At 56.9% G+C, this 18,092-nt stretch overlaps 2 protein-coding genes and 1 long non-coding RNA gene across 4 annotated transcripts; 1 reads left to right on the top strand and 2 right to left on the bottom strand.

Moving 5' to 3' along the window:
* Positions 1-727: 727 nt before the first annotated feature.
* On the bottom strand, positions 728-10,664 carry LOC309396482 (inositol-trisphosphate 3-kinase C-like; the record flags this gene model as incomplete). Its single annotated transcript, XM_081961642.1, has 8 exons — positions 728-1,497; positions 1,767-1,838; positions 3,767-3,868; positions 4,530-4,734; positions 4,877-5,090; positions 5,203-5,302; positions 10,187-10,380; positions 10,562-10,664. The coding sequence occupies 8 exons, from the start codon at positions 10,662-10,664 to the stop codon at positions 1,264-1,266; spliced, it is 1,224 nt and encodes a 407-aa protein (XP_081817768.1). The 3' UTR covers positions 728-1,263.
* Positions 10,665-11,566: 902 nt separating this feature from the next.
* Positions 11,567-13,396, bottom strand: LOC309396399. The gene is made up of 2 exons (XR_014176101.1): positions 12,581-13,396; positions 11,567-12,161 (listed from the first exon to the last, which is right to left on the bottom strand). It is a non-coding gene; the product is annotated as an uncharacterized lncRNA (long non-coding RNA).
* A 35-nt stretch (positions 13,397-13,431) lies between these two features.
* COQ8B (coenzyme Q8B) lies at positions 13,432-17,789 on the top strand. Of its 2 annotated transcripts, XM_081961496.1 has the most exons (13): positions 13,564-13,828; positions 13,903-13,969; positions 14,181-14,258; positions 14,399-14,497; positions 14,670-14,755; positions 14,982-15,122; positions 15,227-15,308; positions 15,550-15,643; positions 15,794-15,935; positions 16,040-16,147; positions 16,245-16,310; positions 16,541-16,627; positions 16,806-17,789. In XM_081961496.1, exons 1-13 carry the CDS (start codon positions 13,607-13,609, stop codon positions 17,130-17,132), a joined length of 1,599 nt encoding a protein of 532 aa, XP_081817622.1. In that variant the 5' UTR covers positions 13,564-13,606; the 3' UTR covers positions 17,133-17,789. The 2 variants fall into 2 exon arrangements, with proteins under 2 accessions (XP_081817623.1, XP_081817622.1); XM_081961497.1 differs by lacking the exon at positions 13,903-13,969 and having other exon boundaries at positions 13,432-13,828.
* Positions 17,790-18,092: the final 303 nt, after the last annotated feature.

The raw sequence follows: 18,092 nt of genomic DNA, 5'->3' as shown, positions 1-18,092 counted from the left end.
GAGCCTTGCTGGTTGCTTTTCCCTCCCTCTTAGCTGTCACAGCTCCCTCACTCTTTACAGCCGGCCCACAAACTTTCCCTTAAAATGCCTGGCTTTTAAAACAGCCTCTCCTTCCTTGTTCTGTGCCAAGTGACTGTAAGAAATGGCTTGTTTTGGATGCTTTGAAGTTCCCACCTCCAAGGAGCCAGCAAGGCAAAGGTCATTTTGAATTTGGGATGGTCTTTCCAGATTTTTCTTGGATTAGGGGTCCCTAACCTGTGGGCCACGGGCCACTACCGGGAAGTGGCCTAATCACTACCGGGCTGCGTGCATTTGTGCTCGCTTACAGCCCCACTTGCATGAGCATCACATCACGGGCATTTACAACCCCACTTGCGTGAGAATTGTCACAAACATCACAGGGGCTCACTTGTGCATGGGCCCCTCCCACCAAATCATTCCCCCTTTCTCACCTCCCCCCATTCCAGGCTGCCAACCCAGAAATGTTGGGGAACTCTGACCTAGAGTGCCAGCCGTGGATCGTGTGAACATATTTATTTCATCAGCCTTGCAAGCTTCCCCAATCAGGCTTGCCATTCTAGGTGTTCTTTTGATTGGTTAATGAAGGGGAACTGATAAAGCCTTCCCAGCGATCCCCCTTTGTATTCCAAGTCACTTGAAGAGTCCTAGTGCAGAGACATGTCTTATGGTTGGAAGGAAGGTCAAAAGGAACCATCCCATCATGATGTTTCTATACACATTTACATCCAGCGCGTGACATGGAAGTTCTTCAGCTGAGCTGTTTTTTTCAAGCATGGAAAGATGCCCAGGAGGGCTTTGCACCATAAAGCCTGATGCTTCTATGCGCTGCTCATGTGGGGAAGAGTGACTCCTTCTGGGGTCCATGCATCCAGATGATTTGATTGATGGGTGTTTGAGAAGTGCCCCCTCCTCTTTTAAGAAGAAATGTCGGCATTGATACTCTTAACTCTGTTCCTTCCGCTCGTTCAAAAATTGTAGCTTTGCTGCCTTCTCAAAGTGACGGTATGCTCTGTACATGGGGTTGCAGCTTCCAAGAGAGAGGTCAGGACCCCAACTCTGTCCTGGGGTCCTCTGGTCACCTGCACTTCCATAAAGATTGACTGCTGGGCATTCGGAATGCTGCTGCCAGGTTCTCTGGGTAGCTGCAGTCCAAGCCTAGACACTCCTGGGGTTTCTTAGGATATCTGGCTGAAACTAAGTCAGAGTCACTGGGACGAAGTTGGCAATATGTTGCTCCTCTGGTTATGTTGGGCTTGTGTCCAGGGCACTGCCTGGTTTTCCCAGCATGCTCTGCATGATTGCCATGAGATTTTCCAAGCCCCACAGGTATCCATCTTCCCGGTTGCCTTCCACCCAGGGCAGCCGGTGGGTCAGGGTCTGTTTGTCAGGCAGGGGCACTGTCTTGCCAAAGTCAATCATCCAGATTCTGGCAAGCCCCGTTTTGTCATGCGCAAAAAGGAGGGAGCTGCCTACCACCTGGAAATGGAGAGAGAGGACTCAGCAAGGGCCACGAAGGTGCCAGAAAGATGCCCGTCTGGTTGGCGGGAAGATGCCTGAAAATGTATCTTGCTTAGCAGAGTTGCTCCCAGTCATCTAAACAGGGCTTACTGAACCAGCCAAAGTATCAAGCTAGAGGGATGCCACTTGTTAATCCTAACGTGCCAACCTAGCCAGAAAAGGCATCCAGATAATGGGGCAAGGCTGCCCTTCTAGGAGGTTCTCCCCAAACAAAGGCAAAAACGCACCTCATGTGCCTTGAAGAACTCTGACTGATCCAGTGCGGCTCTCACCTCCTGCAGCTGGTCCAGGTAACTGCTCTGTGGAGAAAGAAATGACCTTTGGGAATGAAGCCACCGCAAGCTGAGCTGAGGATCCTTCCCACTGACCCCCTGTACAGGGAAGAGGCCCATAGCTCAGCTCGGAGCTTCACATACCAGAGCAACGAAGTGGCTGTATCTAATCCAACTCCAGTGAGAGGCTCTGCTGCTGGGACTGCTGGGCCATCAAAGCCATCACCAGAGTAATGGTGGAGCAATCCTGCAGCAGATTCCCAGACAGAGTGGAAGGACTTCCCTTTTTGGCGAAGGTTGTGGAGAGTGTGGTGGTTTCTCAGTTTCCACGACATCTGGAGGAGAATGATTATCTAGACCCGCGCCAGTCCGGCTTTCGCCCTGGGCACAGCACTGAGACGGCCTTGGTCGCGTTGGTAGACGATCTCTGGAGGGCCAGAGATAGGGGCTGTTCCTCTATCCTGGTCCTATTAGACCTCTCGGCGGCTTTTGATACCATCGACCATGGTATCCTGTTGCACCGACTGGAGGGGTTGGGGATCCGGGGCACCGTCTTGCGGTGGTTCGGCTCCTACCTCTCCGGCAGGACGCAACGTGTGTTGGCAGGAGAGCAGAGGTCGACCCTAAGCCCCCTCATCTGTGGGGTGCCACAGGGGTCGGTCCTCTCGCCACTCCTGTTCAACACATACATGAAGCCGCTGGGTGAGATCATCCGTGGTTTTGGGGTGGGATACCACCTGTACGCTGATGATACTCAGCTGTACATTTCCACCCCGAACCACCCCAACGAGGCCGTCGAAGTGATGTCCCGGTGTGTGGAAGCCGTACGGGTCTGGATGGATGACAACCGACTCAGGCTCAACCCTTCCAAGACGGAGTGGCTGTGGGTTCCGGCTCCCCGGTTCAACCAGATAATTCCATCTCTGGCCATTGGGGGCATTCAACTTGCCCCCGTGGAGCGGGCGCGCAATTTGGGCGTCCTCCTGGATGCCAAGCTGTCCATGGATGAACATGTGACAGCTGTGGCCAGGGGGGCGTTCCATCAGGTTCGCCTGGTGCGCCAATTGCGCCCCCTATTGGACCGGGACGCTCTACGCACAGTCACCCATGCGCTGGTGACGTCTCGCCTGGACTACTGTAACGCTCTCTACATGGGGCTTCCCTTGAAATGCACTCGGAGACTACAGTTGGTCCAGAATGCGGCCGCGCGGGTGATTATGGGGAGCACCAGGTACTCCCATGTGACACCACACCTGCGCGAGCTGCACTGGCTTCCTGTGGTCTATCGAGTGCGTTTCAAGGTTTTGATTACGATCTTTAAAGCGCTCCATGGCTCAGGACCTAGTTACCTCCGGGACCGTATTCTGCCCCATACATCCCTACGACCTATTCGCTCGCACAGAGAGGGACTTCTCCAGGTGCCGTCCACTAGACAATGTCATGGGGCGGCGCCTAGGAGCAGAGCCTTCTCTGTGGCGGGCCCAGCCCTGTGGAATGACCTCCCCCCGGATATTAGGACCACTACAGACCTCCGCTCCTTCCGTGTTAAGCTCAAGACCCACCTTTTTCAAATATCTGGCCTGGCCCAACCATAACTTCGTTACGCTCCTGAGGGGTCTTTAATTCAGCAATTTTATTTAGGGGATTTTAAACTGTGTTTTAACTGTGTTTTTAGCTGTGTTTATTGTCTTTCACTTGCAGGTCTACTCTCCTCCATGCACAAATGTAATTGTCCTTGTTTTTTCGTATGTATGTGTGTCCTATGTGTATTTTATCTTTTTGACTGTACGCCGCCCCGAGTCCTTCGGGAGAGGGTTGCGGCTAATCAAATAAAATTTGATTGATTTGATTGATTGAGGACTGAGGAAATGTTGTCAAGGGCCCTCCCACCGGGGGTCTCAGTGTTGGAAGCACCCCAAGCCCCACCTTCCCCTGGGCAGAAGCTGAGTCCTCACCAGTAGGTGTTTGTCCTTGTCCAGGAAGTCCCAAAAGGCCTCCACGACCTGCTCAGGTTTCCGGGTCTTCTTAAAGCTGGTGCTGCAGGTGCCACTGGCCCTCTGGGGATGTGGGGTGGGGGGTGAGGAAGAGAGTAGTCAGCCTTTACCTAGATCAGAAAGCAGACTCCACAGGAAGAGCAGGAGGAAGCTCCGTGGAGACAGCTCTAGGAGCAGAATCTTGCTGGGAGGGGGGGTTCCTCTGCACTGCTTATGCTCCGGGGGGAGCCAGCCTGAGCCATCCTGGGCACGAGACCAGAGGTGTAATTCAGCAGGTTTGAGTAATTCGGAGAACTGATAAATACCCCAATAACCTCTGGCTGGCCCCACCCCCAATCTATTCTCTGCCTCTGGAGTTCCAGCTGATCGGGAGGAAATGGAGATTTTGCAGTATCCTTCCCCTGCCACGCCCACCACCCCACCCCACCCCCACCAAGCCATGCACAAAGAACCGGTAGTAAAAAAAAATGAATCCCACCACTGCATAAGGCATGCTTGGTTCTGGCAGGGATCCCCTCGAGTCTCTAACCCTAACCCTCAAACAGAGTGTCCGATGGCAGGGAAACGGGCCAAGAGAGCCGCCAGGATCCCTTGGGCAGAAGGCAACTGAGCTTGGGCAAGGGGAAAGCCCCTCCCCAACCAACGCTGGGCTTCCCTGGCAACCAAGCAGGAGGCAGCCAGGCTTTGGAGCGTTTTACCTTCCCAATGAGGAGCCCCTGCTCACCTTGATGCCCTCAATGCGGAACCCGAGTGAGCTGGTGGAGCTGAGCGATTCCCTCCATTGCATGTAGCGGGGCTTTAGCACGCCACGCTGGGCGTGCTCCTCCGGGGTGGGAGCGGAAGGGTCCACTGCCATCATCTTGTCATACATGTCGTGGCGCAGGCAGGGCTGCTGCCTCGCCTTCTCCAGCTCCTCCTCCAGGTACGTCCTGCATAGGGCGGGGAGAAGACAGACGCCTTGGAGGCTTCTGTGGGGCAAAACTCTACGGAAGATGCAAGGAGGCTCCCCCCCCCCCGGAGGGTATCTGCAACCGAGTCCAGTCCCCCAACAGGGAGCAAAGGAAGGCTCACCTGTTGCCCATTTTGCAGTCCATGATGGAAGGGTTCTCGAAGCCAGAAAGCAGGTCCTCCATCTGGATATAGTGCTCCCCATCATGCTCCACCATTCCATAATATGCTGGGACATAGGACTGCAATGCATCACCTCCCAGGCGCTCCAGGCACTGCTGCTCGTTGGAGCAGTGTCTCTTCAAGACGTGGCCCAAATCCCCAGCCTTGAAGTTACCTAAAGCGGAGGGGGAGGTTGGAGGAAAGTCTTGGCAGGAGTCCCGCGAGGGCCTCGCCCCCTACGGAAGGCGCCCACCCTGCTTCCTCCCAGTGCGAGAGGCGCTCCTTACCTGCATGGCCAGCAAGCTGAACCCAGGGGTAGTGCTTCCGGAAGGAGACCACACAGGGTGACCACTGCACCAGGCTCTTCAGCCTCTTCCAGGGCTTGTTCTGCAGACAAAGCGAAGGGAGCAGGGTGAGGGGGAGGTCTGCCCCACATTTAGAGAAATCTGGGCCAGGGTGGCAATAATCCGAGGAGTGGAACTTTTTAAGGGAGAGAGAGGAAGTGTCTCGCTCACGTCTTAGAGCTTGATGGAGGCAGGCTGCCCGAGGAGACCCCAAAGGCCAGGCGGCCCCTTGGAAGCATGAGAACAGCCGCTCTGATACAGAACATCTGCAGTCACACCTGAGTCGGTCTCTCGAAATAACAAAGTGCCAGGAGAGGCCGAGCCTGACGGGGACCAGAAGGAAAAATGGACTGGAAAGGCTTGGAGCCCATTGGCTGAGGAGCCCACCTCACAGGGTTGTCATAGGACAAAACGGGACTGCCATATTTGCTTCCTATGACTCTTCAAGCAAAAGCAGCAATGTAGGATATGTAAATAACATATTATTTTCTCCACGGTAATGAGTTCCAGTATCCATAATACACAATTGTTACTGTCTTGAATTGCCTCCCTCTGTTTCCCCCTGAGATCATTTCAAAAACGTAGAATGAACACCCAAAGACGGAAGGGGCCCAAGAGCAGACCCTCTCAGAGGAGCTGGAGCCAGCAAGAGCACCCCATTCCAGTCCTGCCCCCCTCTACATCCCCACAGCATACCCCAAGTAAAACTGGGCCCAGCAGAGGGGAAGATCTTAGAGAAAGTGGGGAGGGATGCCAGAGGAATGGGAGGGAGGGTGGATTGTCAAAATAAACCACAAAGATGGTGCTCTTGTTGTATCACAGGGTGCAATTGCCCTCCATGTCTACAATATCAGGACAGGGAGGGGGCCAGGCAGGAGGACCTTTGCCTGGCCACATCCCTATTGTCACCTGGCTGACAAAATCCATTCCCTCAGCTGAAAAAGCCACCAGCTCCCAAACCACAATGAAGAGCAGGAAGCGGCTACTGCAATAGCCCCACAGCCTCCTCGGGGCTTCTGGGTGGGGGCTGGGCAGGAAAAGGGGGCAGGGAGCCTCATGAGAATCAGCTCTGGAAGAAAGCCCAACGCTGCAACCTCCCCAACAGATTTGGCTGGTTAGCACAGGACAGGCTTTGCACAGCAGCATCGGCAAGGATGGCAGTGCCAGGTTTCCCATCTCTCTCTTGTAAACATCCAGGGGAGGCCAGCTTGACAGAGCCCACCTGCAGCACGGCTGAAGCCAGAGCCCACCAGCCCCACCCCTTAAGAAGCCCAGGCCGGTCCTGTGCTGACAGCCAGCTATTAACGATCCCCGATAGGAGAGAGCAGCCAGTCAACCGAGAGGGGGCACCTGCTGCCCCCCAAGGTGAGGGAGTGTCCCCCGTCCCCAGCAGAAGCCTGGACAAAACCTCCGGCAGAGTGCCTGTGGCTGGGAAGAGTGGGGATGTGTCTAGGGGGCCCTTGTAAGGCAGCCCCTTCCTCTCTTCTTCCCAGGACAGAAAGCATTTGCCACCGCCCCCACCCCCTGCAGCTCTGAGGAAGACCCTCGGAAGGAGGGAGACACTCACCGGAAAGGAGCCCCTGTCCAGTTTCCTCATGACTTCCCCCAGGCCAGGAACACTGGTTCTCCAGCCAGAGGAGGTGGACACCTACCCAGCAGGGTGCTTATGTGCTGCTTTCCTGGCCACGCCCCTTGACATGATGCTGATGACACCCGTGGCCCCTCCCTTTTCCTGGAAGTGGGGAAAGGAAGGGCAGAGAGGAGAAGGCAGGTTGCTCAGCACCCGGGGATGTTGCAAGGAATTTTCCATGACAGGCAAAGTGGAGAGCAAAGGGACCGTCATGAGACAAGAGGACAGTCCTTAGAAAGCAAGACCTCTCTGCCCTGGAGGCCCCTGAGAGCGCCCAGGCTCTGCTTAAGGCCAAGGACCACCATCTGGCCGGACTCGCAGTGAAACAGGTCTCAGATAATTCAGGCACACCTGTTGATGCCGCCCGAGGGACCCCGTGTTGTCCCTCAAGCAGGAGGGCCAGACGGGAACGGCAAGGTGCGATGAGCTCCGTTCCTGGGCGTATCTGCAAGGTTCACTCTCCAGGCAGGGCAGGAAAGGCACAGCCTGGGGATCTCAGTGGAGGTTGCCCACACAATGCCTGGCAGAGGAGCTTAAAAGGACTGTGGCCCTCAAAAGCCATTGCCCTGGAGGAAAGCACGGGCAGCAGAGCCACCATCACGCTTGGCCCTTCAACTCCTCCACTGAGCAAGCAACACAGCGACCCCCCACACAAACCAGCTCAGCCTTTCGCGCCCCCCCCCCAGGAAACACCCACCAGCGATTCAGGAGGAGAAGTTCCATTCTTCCAGAAGAATCCTCTTGGGCAATGGGAGGCCTTTTGTGCAGCTGGCCAGGAGGAGCAGCCAGCCTCGGTCCTTCCGCAGGGCAAGCACCGTCCCTTCCTTGCCCCTCTAGCAGTAATAAACTCTTCTCTCTTTTGAACTCAACAAATGCTCCTGGTGCATTCTTCTTGAATGTCAGCAGCACCAATGTCCCCCTCTCCAGTCTGAGGGGGAAGGTGCCAAGGAGCTTGGTTCCCCCCCCCCCCGCCCCGTCAGTACTCAGTCTGCATCCAAATGCTTGCAAAAGAGCCACAGGTGGGGAAGATCACGTTGATCTACACTGGCCTTCAAAGCAGCTTGAACTGAAGAAGCTCCTTGGATGGGAAGTGAAAGATCTTCAAGCAAAATAAAGTCCAGTTACATTTTGAAAAAGCACCTTTGGGACAATCGGGACCTGGATGAGGGAGTCTCCTTGTCTTGCCTCCACCCCTCTAAGGGTCCTTCACAGGACCATGCAAATTCAGCACCGCTGCCTTGGCCGGAATGCATCCAGATCTTCTGGAGAGGTTCCCCCAAATACTCTTTTGCCCAAGGACCCCCGACAACTGAGGCATCTTGGTTTACAGAAATAAGCCCCTTTTGCTCTCCTTCAGCCTTTGGGATCTTTGTAAGGGTTTCCATTCATGAGGCGAAAGGGGCCAAATAAGAGCCTAAGCCACACTTTAAGCTTCATAGAAAGCATTGAGCCCCTTTTGTAGGTCAAATGACCATAGAAAGGGGCCTCCGGCCATTCTGGGTCTGCCAGGATGCTCCCCCCCTTCTGCTTCCCCCCCCCCTTTGCAAGTGCCTGGATGCTCTTGCAATGCCCCAAAAGACAGCCGGGGCCAGTTCAGCCCTCCAAGTGGCATGAATCAGGCGTGCACGGCTCCACGGCCAGAAGCACCTGAATCAGCTGGAAATGAAGCCATTGCACCTGGAGCAAGAGAAGCGCTAGTCAAAAGAGGCCAACAGGTGCCTCACAGATAGAAAAAAGTGCTCTGTGTCTTCCAGGAAACAAATGAAGGCAGGGAGGGGTGATTAGAGCAGCTTTTCTCCGAGTCAAAAGAGAACTAGCACTCGATGGATATTTATTTGAAATAGAACTTTTTGATTGAGTTGCTCAGCTTTTGTAAAGCTGGAAATGCTTTGCATGTCCCCTGCCCTGAGTCCGTGGGGCCAGCTGTTGCTCTGTGGGGTAGGAGTACAGGAAGGGAAAGGGGGCACGGGGAGGCTGTGAAACAAGTGAAAGACCACCCTTGACTTGTGGCTGGCAGATGGGAGACTTCATTCTATTTTGCACCTGTGCAGCCCTTAGATCTGGTTTGACCTGTGATCCCTCCAGATGGGAGAGCAAGGTCCATCAAGATAGCACCTCACGTTGGGGAAATCTCCTTCTCCTGGGGCAGCAGGATTCCCCGGTTGAAGGCTCCGCTTGCTAGGAGTTGATCACCAAGGACCTTGACAGCAGGATCACGCTGCCAGGACCCCACAGGTGGGGCTGGGCAGGAAGCATCCCAGAGGCAAGCTTCTTCCATGTTGCCATGGCTACCAAAGAAACTCTGTGCCAAGGCCCGAGGGATGCAGAATCCAGCTGTGGCTGTGAAATGGAGCCTAGCCGGTTATCCTCAGTAGCAGCATCGTTCCCAACTTTGTTGTTGTTTTGGTGCCCGCAACATTTGGCACACGTGACACCACACCCTGCAAGCTGCAATGGCCATCAGTGAGAGTCTGTGAGGCAGTTCAAGGTCTCTTCTGATGTTCCTGCGGGGTTTGCGGTCACTTTCTTTACTCCCAGGTGGTTTCTCCCATCTGAGCGGGCAGGAGAGGCCTGTTGCGATTTCCATCAGCCAAGAGGGAGGAAGGGCCTTTTCTGCCAGGAGCATCTCCCTCCGGGGATTTGGTTGGAGCTCCCCTGCTGCTGGGCCCAAGTGCATGCAGAAGCCTTGGCTCCTCCAAGGCCTTTATGGGTCTTCAGCTGCTACTGCCGTTTTTTAAATATTTATTGATTGTACTTTATTTTGAATCTGTACCCTGCCCAGAGTCTCCTATGTGATCTGGGCAGCCCTACAAGCGGAATGCATGAATAATAAAGCCCAAATCACAGCTGAATCCCTGCCCACCCCTCAGGAGACCCAGAGGAGAACCGCTCCCCTCCAGGGCACTCCGGGCCCTTCTCCACCCAACCAGCGGCTTCCGGGGCTGCTTGCACCCGGCGGCCCAGCAGTCCTAACCCCGAGCCAAAGCAGCTGAGCCACCAATGCCCGGAAGGGGACCCGGAGGCTGGCCCACTTCCCACCGGGCACCGGCCAGGGGCTGCTGCTGAGCGGCTGCTGGGGCAGCTCGGGGCCCCCGGCCGGAGCCTCTCTGACCAAGGCAGTTCTGCTGCGGGGCGCCGATCCTTCGGGGAAACCTCGCAGCGTCTCGCCCACCGCCCCGGTATCTCCCCGGGGCGGCCGCCCTCCTCTCGCCCCTCCCGGGCTCCTGGCAGCGCAAGCGGCCAGGCCGGCCAAGCCTCTCCCCCGGCGGAGCATCCCTCCCCCAGACGCTGCCCCACCTGCGCGTCCCCGCGCTCGTCCCCTCCGGAAGGCGCTTCTCCCGTGGCGGCCTCCAGGCGCATCGCCCTCCCGCTTCGGCTGCCGGCGAGTGGTCGCTGCGGGGCGCTGGGCGTCGTCCGGCCGGAGGAGGGGCGTCCGGCGGCCGCGTGGGGACTGGCGGAGGTGAGGCGAAACACAGCCGGGCGAGGAGAGGCTGCCCCCGGGACGCAGAGGCTGCCGGCTCAGGCGGGGCGGCGCTTCGGAAGGGCCGGAGGGGGGGGGGCGCCTGCGGATGCCCGGAGTCAGCTGCGGAGACGGCAGAGCCCGTCCGGAGATTTCCCCCCCCCCGCTCCCCTCCCTCCTGCCTTGGCCATCCGGAGGGAGCCTTCCCGAACGGTCCCCGCCTTGGCCCAGCATGAACCGCCGGTGCCACCGGGAAAAAAGGCCCGTTTCATCCTGGCTGATGGGTTCACACTCTGGACTCCCCGACCAATGCATTGGCGGAGTCTTGGAAAGGGGCCTGGGGGGTTATACCCTGCAACTCAGCCAGCCCAGGTCCTGGCCAAAGGGCCCCTTCTTTTTGGTTCAAGATAGAAGTGGGGAGGGGGGCTTCGGGAGACCTGGAGCAAATCGGCCTCTTCCCGTGGGTGTGACTTGCACCTCAGAGCTCTGAGTTTGGGCCTGCCCCAGCCCCCCTGATCGTGCCCCAGGCTGTCTTCACCGGAACCTTTGGCCGTGCCCCCTTTCACAACTGGTGCAGAGTCATCCAGGGTGACTCACAGCACATCTTGCCCACCTTGCATCATTCATGCTGCCTGGATGGCTATTCTGGGGTCAGGGATGTTTTGTGCTATGCCCCCCCCCCCACCAAACTCTGACATATGTCAGCAAATGTTGCATCACTGTCCCCAGCAGCTCTTCCTTGCATGACTCAGACGGACTGAGCGAGTCTGCTCAGTCCTGCTGCTGTGACTTCTTCCCTGGCAGAAAACATGCAAATGTTCTCTGAATGTCTTGTGGTTCCTCCAGAAAACATGTAGTACAATTAGTCAGTGACGCTCTGGGACTCGTACCCCTGTCCATGGCTCACTTGTCCCAAAGAGCAAACAAGTCCCAGTTGTTCATTTCATTGGTCAAATTAATTGGCCAAGCATCTTACTGCAGGGTAAATTATGGCACTGGAAGTCTGGCACGTTCAGGATGGTGGGCCTGTTCCTTTGGCCAAATGTTCCTCCAGGAGAAAGGAAGAGTGAGCCAGTGTTTTTTAGTAAACACACAACAAAATAGCCCCAAGAATTATTGTACAGAAACGTTCTAAAAACACATATTGAAAAAAATGCAATCTCAAAATAGCTGCAGTAGGAATCCATTGATACGAGCTTTTAGCAAATGTTTCATAATTTCTTTTTTTTAAGTTTTTTATTTTTTTTTGTTATATTGTGGAAAGTCATCACCCAGCCCTCTCCCAGAAAAATAAAATATCCTAGGAAATATTGAAAAAGCAGAATATTTCTCTGGATGTGAAAAAGAAACATATTTTAAAAGACAGAATAGCTTCCTGCCCATCCCCCTTTGTCAATGAGCCATTAAAACCTGAGCTAGTTCACTTTACATAATAAAGAGTTCTCCCCTCCAGCTCCAGAGTGATGGGATTAAGGCATGATAGTATTGGCCCTTTACCCAACTCACCAAGTGGGATCTGAGAACTCAACCAAACCTGGATTCAAAATGTTGCTCCTGCATGGCCCCATGGGGGTCTGACAACCAATCAGAAGACAAGCTCAAGATCAAAGGCCAGAGAGGGCATAAAACCAGGGACTCAGCATCTCAGTCCTTCCTTCTCTTCTCCTCCACCAACACTGAAGCATGTGATCACCTTTTCTGTTCAGGGCTCAAGCCACGTGGTCCTGTCCACCACTAAAACCATCTTTCCAAGCAGCCTCCATGTCTCCAGTGTCTTTTTCCCCACTTGGAGCTGAACCCAGAAGGACATTTCTTTCAACAATATAATAAACAATTTTTTGTGAACAGAGTGTTGTCCGAATTCCCCCTTTAACATTCCCACCAAAAGATATAATTCATTTTACATTATATTTCCATTATTTCCAATTTTAGCTATATTACTTTTCTTCCATTTTCCAATTTCTAGTTTTTAACATGCACTAACAATATAATTTTTCTTTCTCTAAAAATAAACAATTTATCATTTCTTTTCCATCCTTTTTCTATTAACAATGTGAATCTTCAAGTTTCAAATTTCAAGTTTTATATAATCAACATAAATATTTAAAAGCTTTAAAGTTTTTAATGTAATTCCCATACATTTTAATGTAATTTTCCCATACATTTTAATGTAATTCCCATACATTTAAAGTATTATTATTATTATTATTCTAATTAAAACATATTTTTACCTTGTTAACATATTTCTTTCAATTGGATGTCATTCTATTATTCTCTCATTTGTAACTTTTCTTGAAACAAATGTTTCAGAATTTCTGATGGGCCTGAGAAGTACAGGCTGTGGTCCCACCAAAGGAGGTTAAATGTGTTCGGTGTGATTTTGTGTGTAGAAACCCAGCCAGCCGTTATGTCGGCATCCTATAGAAACGGACGAAAAAGAATTAATGTACACATTTCCAACCGGGTTTAGTTTTTTTTTTTTATAATTGTTTATTTATATTCCCCAAAGCAGCGCAACCAAAGTCCGCCGGAGGCTGCGAGGCGGTTGGTGGCCAAGGAGGCGCGTGGCTTCCTTCCTCTGCGGGCCCCGCTGCCCTGGCGCCGGCACAGCGCCCGGGAGGCTCTCCCAGTCCCAGCCGGTACCGTTTACACAAAAGCCGCCGGGGAGCCCGGCGGTTTCTCAGCTGAGGCGGCCGATATTAGAGCCCCTTTTCCGTAGAGGAGGTTTGCCCTGCAGGCTCCGTCTCAGCGACAACGGGACTTGGGCAGCAGCAGCAGCAGCAGCAGCGGAGTCTCCTCGGCGCTTTCCCCAAACGCCAAGGGGCTCCTCTCCCCCACCGCCACCGCCACCGCCACCATCCGGTGGAATAAGCGAGGGGCCCCTCCAAGCGGCCCCTGCGGCGCCCACCCGAAGGAAACCACGCGTGGATGGGGGTTCCAGCACCGGTGCGTTCCTCCAGGGCCGAAGCCACACGCAGGGCTTGCGCACGCCCGGGACGCCGCCAATCCCCCTCCCGGCCTCGGCCAGCGCGACTCTCCCGGGGCGCTCGCCCTTCCACTTGCCCGCTCTCCCCCCCCCCCCCGCGAGGGTTCCGCGCTCCCTGCTGGGGTCAGCTCCGACTCCGCCGTTGAACGACTAGTGCTAGGACCGCGCGGCAGCCTGCCGTCGGGCGCCCGGCGGCAAGGGCGGGCCTGGCCGTGGCCGGAAGTGATGCACGGGAGGCGGGCACTTCCGGCCGGAAGCCAGACACTGGGCAATGTGGTGGCGGGGGAGCGCGGCGGGGCGTCCGGTGAGCGGGGGGGGGCGGGCGTTGCTCCGCGGCGGCGCTCCTCTCTTCCTCCGGCCGCGCGGACTCTCTTCCGCTCGGGCGGCGCTGCACCGGTCGGCGGGGCTGCGCGGGCTGAGCGCGGAGGAGGTGCGCAGAGCCCGCGAGGCCCGGACGCGGAAGAACGCGGGGGCGGCCCAGGCCAGGTCCCAGGTGAGCCCCTCCCCAGGCTGGGCGGCTGCCGGCGGGGCCCGGTGCAGGCGGCGCCTGACTTGCTTTCTCCGCAGCTGAGCGAGCGCGCCCGGGAGAGGAAGGTGCCTGTCACGCGCGTCGGGCGGCTGGCCGCCGTGGGAGGTGAGCGGAGGGAGGGGGCGCCGTGGGGGGGAATGGAGGGGAGGGGCGCCGAGGGAGGGGAGCGGAGGGGAGGGGGAGCGGTGGGAGGGGAGCGGAGGGTGGGCGCCGTGGGAGGGGGGCTTCTCCGGCAGCTGCAGCTCCCTTTGGGGCGACCTCTGTGCCGGCCGCTCTCCTCGCTGGCTGAAGGCCCGCACCTTCCTCCCCCCCGCAGGGCTGGCCGTGGGGCTGGGCTTCGGGGCCTTGGTTGAAGTCGTGAGGAATTCCCTCCGGGGGGACCGAAGCACCTCCGGTAAGAGATGCCGCCTGACTGAGCCTGGGGCTTTGAGGGGGAGGGGGATAGCCTGCAGCAACCGAGTCCCCCCCCCCGACCCTTGGGGGGGAAGAGCCCACCCTGTTGAGTATGGCTCCGCAGTGCTTCCCTCCCCGCAGAGAGCAGCATCTCAGAAGCCAATGCAGAGCGGATTGTCCACACTCTGTGCAGGATGCGAGGGGCAGCTCTCAAGATCGGCCAGATGTTAAGCATCCAAGGTGGGGATGGGGCAGAGCTGGAGCCGCCTCCCCTCCGCATTTCTCTGACAGATCTCATATGGGTTGGGGAGGGGGTGGCTCCATATTTAGCCTTTTGCCATCTGTTACAAACTTTGTGGCAGGTGGGCTTTATGGGGACCAGCCGCCCAGAAACCCTCCGTTCTCCCCACAGACAGCTCCTCCCTCAGCCCCCAGTTGCAGCAGGTCTTTGAGCGTGTCCGGCAGAGTGCAGATTTCATGCCACCCTCGCAGATGATGGTGTGTTGCTGATGTGGAGGGGGGTGGGTGTCAGCTTTTAGCCCTTGGAAAGTTCCAAGTGATGGAGCAGGACAGAGGGCAGTGGCAGCTAGAATGTGGTGGCCTTCAGACTCTGCAGAGGAGGGGCCTGCCTGGGCATCCATCAATGCAGCTGTTTGCTGGCTGGCTGACCTTCAACTCCCACCCCCTAGAACAACCCCTGCTCTGTGTGATCCTCCCCTTCCAGGGGGTGCTTTCTGAAGAACTGGGCACCGACTGGCGTGAGCGGGTGGCCTCCTTTGACGAAATGCCTTTTGCTGCTGCCTCTGTGGGGCAGGTGCACCTGGGAGTGCTGAAGGATGGGATGGAGGTGGCAATGAAGATCCAGGTAAGGACCGTGGAAAGAGCCCAGGAGGGGAAGAAGTGGCAACCATTGCGGGGTGCCCTGTCCTGCCCCACTTCTAACACCTCCTCCTCCAACCCTTCTTGCAGTACCCTGGAATTGCCCAGAGCATCCGGAGTGACGTGGACAACCTCCTGTCGGTACTCAGGATGAGCACGATGTTCCCGGCAGGTAAAGGGGAAAGCTGTAGGTTGGGATGCATTCCTCGGGCTTCTGACTGGCATGAGAGTTGGGTCTCCCAGAGCAACTCCCAGAAGCTCAGCAGTTGCCCTGCCCACATCGGTGTCCCTAAAAATGTGGCTGCTGGGCTGTGAGCCTCGTACCCCTACGAGGAAGGCGCTCGCCATCTGTGAGGAACCCTGGGGAAGGGCAGAAGGTGAAGCTGGGCACACCTCCGCTCTTCCTTCGCCAGGCCTTTTTGCAGACAATACCCTGCAGGTCTTGCAGGAGGAGCTTGAGAGGGAGTGTGACTATGAGCGGGAAGCCAGCAGCACCAAGAGGTTCAGGTAGGCTGTGGCGGGGTGGGCGCCCTTGGACCGACGGCTCTTGCATGAGGTTTCCCCCCTAAGCTCTCCCTGCTGGCCTCTTGGGCCTCAGAGGCTCATTGCCTGGGGGAGGGCTCTGGCAGTGGTCCCAGCAGGGCTCTCTTTTGCCAGGCAGCTTCTGGAAGGCGACCCTTTCTTTGAGGTGCCGGAGGTGGTGGAGGAGCTCTCCACCAAGCGAGTGCTGTCTATGGAGCTGGTGGGGGGAATCCCGCTGGACCAGTGTCAGGAATTGGGCCAGGAGGCTCGCAACGAGGTGAGGGTTGCTGGGCAGGATTCTTATCAGAGCAGCAAAGTCTCCCCTCGGGGACCCTCTTGCCCATGACACACACACCCCGGCTGCCTCTCCTCCACCCCCAGATTTGCTCCCAGATCCTCCGCCTTTGCCTCCGGGAGCTCTTCGAATTCCGGTTCATGCAGACGGACCCAAACTGGTCGAACTTCTTCTACGACGCGGAGAGGCACAAGGTGGGCCTTCCCTCAATTCCAGCCAGGCCGTGGAGGCAGCCCTTCTGTGGGGGGAGGACTGTTGTTGCCGTGGCCCTCAGCATCGCCTTCCTTGCAGGTCACCCTCCTGGACTTCGGAGCTAGCCGTGATTTTCGTAAGGAGTTCACTGACCACTATATCGAGGCAAGTCCCGAGTTTCTGCCCAGGCCGTGCAGGCGATTGTGGCAGGCCCCTTCCTAGAGGCCACCCCTCACCCACCCTGGTTCCCTCCTCTCCCTTCATGCAGCAGGTGGGTAAGGAGCCCCGCGGTGGGCTGGCTTGCCCCATTGGCACGCTTGGTGCAGGGGCTGGAGGGGGGCCGTGGGCGGAAGGAGGAGAGCAGGGAGGGCCTGAAGGCTGTTCTCCATGCCCAGGTGGTGAGAGCCGCTGCTGATGGTGACAGAGAGAATGTGCTTCAGAAATCAAAGGATCTGGGATTCCTGACGGGATTTGAAAGCCAGGCAAGTTCAGTAGCAGGAAGGAATGGGAGGCCTGGCTTTAAAAGGGCTTTGGGGGGGGCGAGAGGGTAGCAGTTGCACCCCCTCCATGAGTCCGAGGAGCTCGCTTGGCTGCCTTACCCCTTTGGGAAGGCCGGGACACTGCCCGGCTGACCGCAGCTGCCCTCCCCGCTCATCCCAGGTCTTTGAGGCAGCCCACGTGGATGCGGTGATGGTCCTGGGCAAGGCCTTCTCGGCCCCAGGGCCTTTTGACTTCAGCGCCCAGGACACCACCCGCTGTGTCCAGGACCTGATCCCTGTCATGCTGGAGCACCGCCTGTGCCCGCCCCCAGAGGAGAGCTACTCCCTGCACCGTAAGATGGCCGGGGCCTTCCTCCTCTGTGCCCGTCTTGCTGCCGCCGTACCCTGCCGGGAGATGTTCGAAGAGGCCTACAGCCGGTACACAGGCCAGGAAGGGGCTGCCCATTTGGCAGAGGAGCAGAGGGAGGCCCCTTCCAGGCTGGGCTGAGGGTCTCCGCCTACTTCCACATGGTCCGGGCTGCCTTGGCCCTCAGGTGCCCCCCCCCCCCCCGGGGCCGTGTCTTCAGGGCCTTCTGAGAGATCAGCTCCCTGTAAGGAGTGAAGAGAAGAGGGTCGGCCTCCCTCCCCTCCCTAGGCCAGGAACCAGCCTTCCTCCCCCAGAAAATCTGCTGATTCGGCTGCAAGCAAAGCCTGCCTTCTTTGCTGCGTTTCTGTGGGAAGCACGGGGGGGGGGGGTGTTGCCCCACAGGGGAAAGGACAACTGCTCCTGGGCTGCAGAGGGAAGAGGAAAGGGCCTTTTGTGACTCGGGCTGCACGGCTGTCAGTGGCTTGTCTGGGTGTCCATCGCGCAGCTCTGGATAAACTGCTGCTGATAGGTTGGGCTATCACTCCCATCATCCCCAGCCAGCATGGACCACATTCTGGAAGAGCTCTGCAGGAGAGCAGAGCAGGATGTCCAGGCTGCCCTGCCGGAGGAGATGAGCACCAGCAACAGACTGACCAGGCCCCCCAACTCGCAATGGGGGGGGGGCACCTTGCCTTTGGTGACAGCCGGTTTATCTCTCAACAGCTTTTGTGGGGGGCTACTTAACCTCTGGGTTTGTGGAAGGCTGGCCCAGAGCCAGAATAAAGACAACTGACCGTCTCGGAGGCTGTAGATCAAATGGGGCTGAGACACCCCAAGGCTCCTCCATGGGGGGGGTGGGGGCAGCCTTTCTGCGCCTTTATCTGTTTTTTGAGCCCTTGGTTCTGAGTATCATGGGGAGCAGTGAGAAGTGGGGGGAGAAATCTCTGACACTCCTCCCCCCTTGGAGAGGAAGGTCCAGAGTGGCCTAGCTGCTGGTCAGGGGAAGATATCCACACGGGTGCCTGGGAAGGCGGCTGCTCTCTGGGCATGCAGGCCCTCAGCTGCTTCCTACCCCGAGTGAGGAAGCAGGGGCTGGTGGTT

Source organism: Natrix helvetica, assembly GCF_964273705.1.
Source record: "Natrix helvetica genome assembly, chromosome: 9".
In the NCBI taxonomy this organism is placed as follows: Eukaryota; Metazoa; Chordata; class Lepidosauria; order Squamata; family Natricidae; genus Natrix; species Natrix helvetica.
This window is presented reverse-complemented; position numbering and strand designations above follow the sequence as displayed.

Coding starts and splice junctions, on each gene's coding strand:
- COQ8B (XM_081961496.1), top strand. CDS start 13,607: ATGTGGTGGCGGGGGAGCGCGGCGGGGCGTCCGGTGAGCGGGGGGGGG. Junction 15,309..15,549: donor GAGCACGATGTTCCCGGCAG/GTAAAGGGGAAA, acceptor TTCCTTCGCCAG/GCCTTTTTGCAGACAATACC. Junction 15,936..16,039: donor GCCAGGAGGCTCGCAACGAG/GTGAGGGTTGCT, acceptor CTCCACCCCCAG/ATTTGCTCCCAGATCCTCCG.